The 9,109-nt window shown below is 41.5% G+C and overlaps 2 protein-coding genes across 5 annotated transcripts; one reads left to right on the forward strand and one right to left on the reverse strand.

Moving 5' to 3' along the window:
• Positions 1-971: 971 nt before the first annotated feature.
• On the forward strand, positions 972-2,960 carry spc25 (SPC25 component of NDC80 kinetochore complex). Its single transcript, XM_058082034.1, has 7 exons — positions 972-1,074; positions 1,413-1,579; positions 1,661-1,726; positions 1,951-2,097; positions 2,184-2,309; positions 2,397-2,495; positions 2,793-2,960. The coding sequence occupies exons 2-7, from the start codon at positions 1,429-1,431 to the stop codon at positions 2,912-2,914; spliced, it is 711 nt and encodes a 236-aa protein (XP_057938017.1). The 5' UTR covers positions 972-1,074; positions 1,413-1,428; the 3' UTR covers positions 2,915-2,960.
• nostrin (nitric oxide synthase trafficking) lies at positions 2,702-9,076 on the reverse strand. Of its 4 annotated transcripts, none has more exons than XM_058081912.1 (14): positions 8,549-9,076; positions 8,400-8,483; positions 8,265-8,327; positions 8,123-8,204; positions 7,996-8,058; positions 7,131-7,229; positions 6,921-7,046; positions 6,733-6,831; positions 6,524-6,649; positions 5,999-6,107; positions 5,842-5,930; positions 5,647-5,772; positions 4,314-4,539; positions 2,702-4,246 (listed from the first exon to the last, which is right to left on the reverse strand). In XM_058081912.1, the coding sequence occupies exons 1-14, from the start codon at positions 8,731-8,733 to the stop codon at positions 3,999-4,001; spliced, it is 1,725 nt and encodes a 574-aa protein (XP_057937895.1). In that variant the 5' UTR covers positions 8,734-9,076; the 3' UTR covers positions 2,702-3,998. The 4 variants fall into 4 exon arrangements, with proteins under 4 accessions (XP_057937895.1, XP_057937896.1, XP_057937894.1 ...); XM_058081913.1 differs by having other exon boundaries at positions 2,702-4,092; positions 4,154-4,246; positions 8,123-8,327; XM_058081911.1 differs by having other exon boundaries at positions 8,123-8,327.
• Positions 9,077-9,109: the final 33 nt, after the last annotated feature.

Here is a 9,109-nt window from a genome sequence, read left to right on the forward strand (position 1 = left end):
ACATCATCATAATAAATCATTCAAGCCATGGCAGCTACAACCTCATTGCTTTGACACGTTACAAAAACAGTTTGTTCCCCAGCCGTGCAGCCATTAGATGTCTTACACACCATTTATAGAACACCAGTTAAACATTAGCCACTGTAAACACTACACCTAACCTCATTTATTCTCCTTCATCCCTGCCCATCTGGTACCTAGCAACAAGCTAGGGGTAGGGAACCTACGGCTCGGGAGCCAGAATCAGCTCCTTTGATGACTTCATCAGGACAATCACCAACAAATATAGTGTTTCCCTCCGATAACCAAACAGTCAGCTAGCTAATTCTGCACAGAAAGCCTTTCGCTGAAGATGATGGCCAAAACAAAGAACGATGAGTATCTTATTTATTAGCATTTATTAGCTTCAGTATGAAAATGTTATTAAAAAGGTGAAATTCAGAGACTATTGTTATATATAAAATTGCATTTAGTTGCAGTGTTTTTTTAGATAAAAAAACACCACACAACTTTAAAACATTCCTCTCCTTTTCAGCAACATAATTGGTGAATGAGGCACATTCTCATGCATCATGCACACACATAGTTGACAACACCTCAATAAGTAAGCAGCGGATATACATTTTCGTGTAGATTGATTTTTTTTACTGCAACATATAGCCAAATATGCACTCAGTACGTTTGTATAATATTTTGGAGGTAAAAACCGTGAGAACGGCACACATATACGGTATTTTTTCTGTGGTTTTACATGACTTATAGCTACTGTACGAATACTCTTGTTTACCCCCATTTCTCTGGAGAAGGGCTGACAGCAACAGGAAGTGACGTGTTTAACACCCATGTGACGCTGATGTAAAAGTAAATGTAAAATGCAATGTCAATGTTTTCACTATACTGTTAATATACAAACGACTTGAATAAGAATAAATTTATTGTAAAAAAAAATAAAATATGAACGCAGTGCATAAGGAAGTGGTGCTTGACGTCACTTCCGGTGTCTCGGTGCGCCTCCATTAGTAAACAACCCGCGGAATTTTGAAAGTAGCATCCGGATAGACGTTCGTATTTAAGGTATATTCTCTTTGAAGCCAGATTTGATCGTGAACGCATCACGCATGCGTTCAAAATACTCAATGTTGGGCTCGTTTAAGTAACAAGGGTGCATGTATTGTTTACGGAACGTTAGGTGCTAATAACATGCTAATAACTAGCTAGGCTTCCCTGTTAGCTTGCGTGCTAAAAACACAGATTCAGCTCTTTAAATACGCTATGTATGTTAATGTGTCATGTATGTTAATACATAAATTATGTATTGCCGGTCGTCGCTTTTTTTTAATTCCAGCCTTCGTCTGAATTGGTTTGTTTAGTTGGTTTTTTGACATGTGAAGATGTTGCTATCCACCCCACAGCCCTCCCGACCAGACCATGACGTCCATCACTGATAAGAACATCATCGAGGGCTTTGCCAACGCAATGGAGGAGACCCACAACAAACAACTGAAAGCATACACCGAGATCACCGAGGCCACCGCCCAGCGGAGCCAGTCCCACAGGCACTTGGTCAGATCTGCACTTGGTATGGCGCCTCATCCTCCTCATCCTCATCTGATTAGGAACTGATCGGAATGCGTAATAAGGACTTGAACATTTTCAACAGATACATGTTTGGAGAAATGTGAGAGTGACAAAAGGCTGTTTGACTCCGTAGAAGAATTTCAAAAGGGTGAGTTGCTCAAGAGTACATACTTCAGACATGTAATGGTACGCTTGGACAGTAAAAATGACATCTAGTATTAATGTAATATACATACCTTACCTTGTACTTCGGTGCGTGACAAAATAAAATTAAAAAAAATACTTAAACTATATTAGGAAAGCAGGAAGTGAACAAATAAAAATAAAATAAAAATCATGCCTTGTTATGACATCACCGTCTTTCTTCCCTAGATCTGCAGCATAAGAACGCGTCATTGAAGGAGAAGCGGCACGCTATTGCAGAAGTTACATCTGATGTTGAGCAGAAGGAAATACAGAAGGACACGATTATCGAGAGGATTGAGAAGCTGAAAGCAGAACAAGCTCAGCAAAAAGAGCGTAAGCTGTTGGATCGGCGGGCAATGGCTCGTTTATTGTTTTGGATCGTTGACATCTCTTCCCTGTGTTATCCACTCCGTTCTCAGTCATTGAGTCTCAGCATAAAGCCAACAAGAACCGCCTGAAGAACCTGCAGAAAGCCAGATATGTCTTTCAGGATCATTTGGGGATGGAAATACGAACCATCTGCGGCACGGAGCCCCAAGTTTCCGGTATGTCGTATCGGTGGTCTCACCATCTTGAAATTCTTATCAAAGTCGACATCACATATCGTGTGTTTTTTTTCCGTCTTTGTAAAGGTAAAAGGTTCCAGTTTGTGTTCCGGAATATCAACCCATCTGATCTGAACAGTGCCTACATTATCACAATGAGGATCACAGAAGACGGCGCATATCAGAGTAAGTCCCGATGCAGGACGCTCCAGTTTGGATTTATAGGTAGCTACGCATTTCGATTTTTAGAGCGGAGGTCAGTGTCGTTTGGGACAAGTTGGCAGTTTATAAAAATACTTGGAAACTTTACACTTGCACGTTCACCCGTACCGTTGAATCCACTTCCACAAGTCCTCCTTTGGTTTCAGCTCTTTACCACACATCACTACAAACATGCAAGTTAAACTAAGAACACCAACTGAGGTTCACTGTAAAAAAAACTCCAGGATGTTTTCTAAACCACCAACCCTCCAAACTCTACAGCCGTGTCGAGCGACCCTGTGTTGGAGAACCTGCCGGCTCTGGAAAGACGTCTTCAGGAGACCAACAGCTTACCAGTTTTCCTGGCGAACATAAGGAAGGAGTTTATCTCCCAAGTGCGCTGAGATGGGATTTAATAAAGTTTTAATAAAGTTGACATTTTGCAGCAAAGTCTCTAGTATGTATTGCAATTGGAAGGCAAATATTAACTACCTAATATGTAGTACTTAAATACGTATGTACATGAAATGCTACTAGGGACCATTTACATGATGGGATTTAACAAGAGGAACATGCCAGTACTACAATAGCTTCTTGTATTACACGAGTACATTGCAAATAATACAAACAGATACAAACATTTGAAAAGTATTTGTTCGAATTAATTTGTAAAAAAAAAAAAAAAGTCATTCGTGCCGTTCCGAATACCGTATTCGGGTTCGGCTCCACCCCTATAGAATACACTCGCTTCTTGGAGCACTTTTCCCCGAGTTGTCTTGAACGCAGCATAATCGTAGGATTGGACAGTAGCGGTTTGGGTTTGGGGGCTTGGCAATAGCTGCATTCAGAGCCCTGGAGTGTTTGTCTGGGTCCGGCAGATTCTTTTTTTCGTTGTTTATATTGAAACGTATGTGTGAAATACGCCGTTTTACATCAAATGGCGTGTAACAGTTTGGTCAAAGTCCGTTTCTGGATGCAGTAAAATGCCTTTGGCGCACAATGAGATGCTATACTTTCACCGAGTCACCGAAACGTAAGTTCCGCTGTTTTAAAAAATGTATTCTTTATTTTTTATTTTATTTATTTTTAAAACAGTGTCTTTGTCACAAACCTTTTCATGTCACGAAATGGTGGGTGGCAAATCCACAACAGGTACAAAGAAAGTATTCCATAGTTTAGCTAGCACTAGTGCACGTGCTAGCGTGTAGCACGCCTCTCCTCACTGGGACAAAGATACTGAATGAATGACAGGAGGGTTCACTCTGGATTCATTCCGCTATACACAACACACCCTGTTGCTGAGACAGATGTACAGAGTGAACTCTTGGTTCTGTTTGGTAGAGTGGAGGAAAACAAACATGAGTTTATTTAATGTGGTGAAATGATTGATTGATTGACGGTGACAGGCTTAGATGTTAGTTCCACTGTCAACCAGCAGATATCAGTCAGGCTTGGAAGGAGTTGACACGGCTGAGCGCAGGCAGCTCTTCAACATACGTGGATGGGAAATGACCCGTCTGGCCATGAAGTGCTCCAAACCACCAGCCGTTCTCTTCCTTCGTGTAAACGTCCAGTAGATCCCCTGTGAAACACGGTATGTGTTTTTATTTGGCTGTCATCCTGGTTTGGCATGTTCCTCGTACCTTCTTGCAGAGGTAATTCATCATGGTGCGTAGGTGTGAAGCTGTATAAAGCCTTGCATTGGCCAACACGGCAAACGTCTGGTACTCTCTGACCTGTTCATATATTTCATATATTTGAGCGTGGATTTACGTAATAAAAACAAATATCTAGACGTCCTACCATGTTCTTCATCCTTATGTGTTGAACTCGGAACAACGTTCTCCGATTCCTGTGGCAGCACGGTGCAGGAGAGCTGGCCGCTGGGCGAAGGCTCAGCTGGCGGACTCGTGGTAGTTTGAACGGGCCCTTTGTAGATGATGGACGCTCTCAGCGAGTGTCTTGTTCTGAAGGACGTCTTCCTGAGTTTGACCGGCCGAGTCAGTTGCACCACACTGTGCTCGCAGTCCTGACATGGAGACCAAACATACGCATCATTTGTGCAATTGCTCGTGTATGTACCAAATAAAAGAAGAATGTACTTTGCTGTTGAAGTCCATTAAAGGACACGTTGAAACACTTCTATGCTAGGACTATGTTAAAAAGCCATAGCATTTCAGTATGTGGAATCGACCTATGGAATGGATTGAGTAAGGAAATCAAACAATGCACAACGATGAGCCAATTCAAGAAACAATACAAGCAGTTGATGTTTGCTAAATACAAGGATGAAGAGTCTTCAACCAATCATAATGTGCTATATATATCACTATATTGACACTTACTTTGGTACTTTGGTACGAGGTGCATTATTATGCATTATTATTATTAAAAAAACGAAAAAAAAACCTTAAACTGTATTATGGAAAGCAGGAAGTGAACAAATGTAACAGTTACTGATTGTAAAAGTACCAGATGGAGGGGTAGGATTTAATAAGCTTTGCTTTTTCCTACTCCTTTTTAGACATGTGGAACTGGGAACTGATTATGGGATGCATTCAATTGTAATCTGATGCATGTTCAAATGAAATAAAACCATTCCCATTACAAAGGGGAACTGCACTTTTTTGGAATTTTGCCCAAAATTCCCAATCCTTATGTGAAACATGAACACATTTCGTTCCATTTTCTGTGCATTATAACAAGAGAAAGGGAGGTAATATGAGCTAGCTAACAATGCTGTCATTGGCGTACACCTATTTCCACTATGAAGCCCTCTAAAAATAAACTTCTACCAAGTTTGCATGGTTTGATATCCATGCTGTGATTGTGTATTAACATGTACATGTACAACATGTACTCTGATGATACCATGTAATAGTTGCAGTATCCTTCGGAAGAGGATATTGAATCCAAAGGGGCCGTATTCTGTGCCTCCATTTCTGAGTTCCGCATTTCAATGTCTTTAGCAGTTTGTAAATAAATAAGGCGACAGCCGTATGTCCGAGCAACCTCAGATTGTGTCATGGTACGCACGTTGGACCTACACGATGTATATTGCTGATATATATATATATATATTTGTCATCTAATTTCATCATTTAGCTGAATAAATCCCAAATGACCCCACATATACCTTATCCTTCCACTTGACAATGCTGTCACCAAAGCGGTGCAAAGGCTTGGGTTGCCCTTCCAGTTCACAGAGCGATGAAGAGAGTTTATAGTGAGTGGCCTCCAGTAGATCCAGCTTCAGTCTGCTCTGCATAAAACAAGATGGCACCACCATTTTAGACCAAAGACACCGTGTACCGGTACTTTACAAGTACACCTCGTCAAGCTGCTGCTCCGTCTCCTCTATGTTTCTTTGGTTGGAAAAGGAAGGGTTTTCCGCGTAGGTTTTCATCAGCTTTTCAATGCCTGGAACAAGCGGATGAATTAAGGTCATGGACGACACGGCGTTCAGGTTCATATCTAAGCAGGCTTGCCTTCACAGTCTTTTTTTGTTTTCGATATACTGTCCTCAAGGCGATGGAGTTTGACTTGAACGGCTTCTATTCTTCGCTCTTTGGCCATCAGTGATTTGCGGTCTTCCTCCTAATGCATGGGACACAAGCAGAACATCAAATCAGACCTCGGTACGCCTTCCTTGGTAGTATTGTATATATATATATATATATATATATATATATATATATATATATATATATATATATACAAATAGCCTATTTTGATTCAAAACATCCTGATGTGTGTTTAATAAAGAATTAAAAGTGAGGTTTGTGTTTTACAGACGACCTACACCTTTACACAAAAATTAAATATAAAAATGACCCGCTTGAAGTGGCAAATTTTATTTAATTTAATATATTTAATTTAATATTTTTAATATTACTTTAAAAAAAAAATCTTCTATCTTTAGTATCTTTAGCCGACCAACTTAACTTAACTCTTTAACTTATGTTAACTTATTCATTGAATATAAGAAAATGTAACTTAGAAAGAAAACTTACGTAATAATCCGTCATCAGAAATTCAGCTTTGCTGTCTGCTGTTGTGATGCTGTTGTCCTCCAGCAGCGTTTGCACGTCTTTATCCATGTCCACCCTTTGGACCAGCAGCTCTATCTGCTTTTGGCCCTGCAACGGTCACAGACGGACTGTTAGCATGAAATGTCAATCATATCATCAGCGACACGTCATAACCACGGCGTCCATCTTACATGTTTGAGGGTCTGGCCAAAACTGGACATGTGCAGGTTGTATCGGTTCACAACGTTGCAAAGGACTTCCATTCGCTGTTTCTCCAGCTCCTGGAGGATCTGGAAATCCAGGAATAGAGCAGAACAGCAAAGCTTCTGTTTAGGCATCCTAACATCTCCTAACTAAGAGATCTGAGAGATCTGGGCACCTGGTAGCAGTTTTTAAGAGTGTTTTCCCACTTCAGCCTCATCTGATGGCCCTCCATGTTGGTATGGAAATACTCCTCGTCCACTCGAGTCTGGAGCTCCGCCGATTTTGTCAGCCTGTTAAGCATCTGCAAACCAAAACGGGCAGCACAACTGATCAAGGAAAAGCCTCCATGCGTTGCATTCAAGATCGTTTTTTCCCCTTTTTCTACCTTTTGCTTTTCTTTCTCTGTGCATATTTGTTTATTGTTTTCTACAAAGTTGAACAAAGCCTCATGCTCCCTTGTTAATCCAAGGAGTTTCTTCTTTGTCTGCAAAAAGCAAAACAATATTTAGGTAAATTGTACTTTTTTCTGGCCTAATTTGAGTATTTTCAAGCATAAAAAAATGGCCAAATGAACTCAAATACAAGGCATAAGAAACACTATTCTACTTTGGCCACTAGGAGTCGCCAGAATGTAAGCCGTGATCCCAACAGTCATTGGAGCTTTAAATGATGTGACACAACAACAGAATAATAATCACAACAATTATACATATTACATATTATCAACATATATGAATATAGACCTGGCCAGTAATAAATGAGTGATTCACTCAAAGTGGATTCACTGTGCATTGGGTTCAGCACCTTTGTGTTTGTTCCATAGAACAACGGCATGAATGGAGTGAGCCCTTCTCTTATGTGGCTTTTGCATAAATATGTAACTTGATCACCAGTAATGTCACTCAAAGGTAGCTTCATTGGACACTTAAGTTTATGTAGTAATGGTAATGGTAATGGTTTAATTTCATTTAAACATGCATCAGATTACAATTGAGTGCATCCCATAATCAGTTCCCAGTTCCACATGTCCAAAAGGAGTAGGAAGAAGCAAAGCTTATTAAATCCTACCCCTCTGTCTGGTACTTTTACAATCAGTAACTGTTACATTTGTTCACTTCCTGCTTTCCATAATACAGTTTAAGGTTTTTTTTAAAATAACTTTATGACAACACCATGAAACGCTGTTTGTCCACAACACCAAGAAGGATTGGACCTTTTGTTCCCACATGAAAAGAACCGGCAGATTTTACCTTGAGTTGCTGATTCCAGTTGGCCATGACCAGTTTTCCCGTCCTCTCGATGGCGGTGTCCAGCTGTTGAAAGCCAGAATGTCAACAGCCATGTATGATACGTAACGGATATGATGACATCACGCACGGGTCGCTTTCTCTTGTTATGTTCGTCCAAGACCTGACGTATCTCCAAAATGGCCTCCTGCCGAAACGCATTCCCCAACGACCTGCAAAGCAAACGCAGCATGTCTTGGCCGCCTCTTGTTGTCGCTTCTTGCAGGTCGTACCTGTGGGCATCTGCTCGTGAGTACATCTCATCTGACACGTGACACCAGGCGCTGAATATGGAGCTGAAAGCAGCAAAGTGTTGGGATTGATGAAGCCATGACACGTTCTCTTCCGGAAACAAACACATCCCTTACATGCTGCTCATGCCTTTGGAAGCCCTCAGAAGTTTTCCAGCCAGTTTTTGGAGCCCCTTAGCGTACGTGTGTTCCAGCTCAGCCCTGGAAGAAGGAAATCTGGAGTAAACCAAAGTCGGACACTCCAGTCACGCCTGCTGGAATTCCACCTTTGCTGCAAAACACTCATCAGTTCCTTGCAGAAGCACTCCCCGTCTTCGTAGAGTTGCTTATACTGAAACGCAGCAGACAAACGGCGTGGCGTTGGTACGAACATCACGTCACACAAGACAACAAAGTGAAAATAACATTGGCAGCAGATACTCACCGAGCAGGAGCTCATATAGTCCTTCATCTTAAAGACTGGCCGTTTGTTGACTTTGGACCGAGAACTTTGACCAGCTCCTCCCAAAGTAACTCATGCGGAAATCAACCAGGTGAGTTTATGGACTGGAATTCCAACAGGAAGCTGGAACATTCGGCTTGGCCTTCATATTAAGAGTGTCAAATAAAGTGGTGATAGACAAGTTAGGGCGGCACGGCGGTCGAGTGGTTAGTGCGCAGACCAGGAGACCAGGGTTCAATTCCACCCTCTGCCATCTCTGTGTGGTGTTTGCATGTTCTCCCTGTGCATGCATGGGTTTTCTCCGGGTATTCCGGTTTCCTCCCACACAGATTCATTGAAGCTCCATTGTTCCATTGAAGGATCACGCTCGTGACTCGCTCGTGAA

The sequence above is a fragment of the Doryrhamphus excisus genome, chromosome 9 (assembly GCF_030265055.1).
Source record: "Doryrhamphus excisus isolate RoL2022-K1 chromosome 9, RoL_Dexc_1.0, whole genome shotgun sequence".
Taxonomy (NCBI): Eukaryota; Metazoa; Chordata; class Actinopteri; order Syngnathiformes; family Syngnathidae; genus Doryrhamphus; species Doryrhamphus excisus.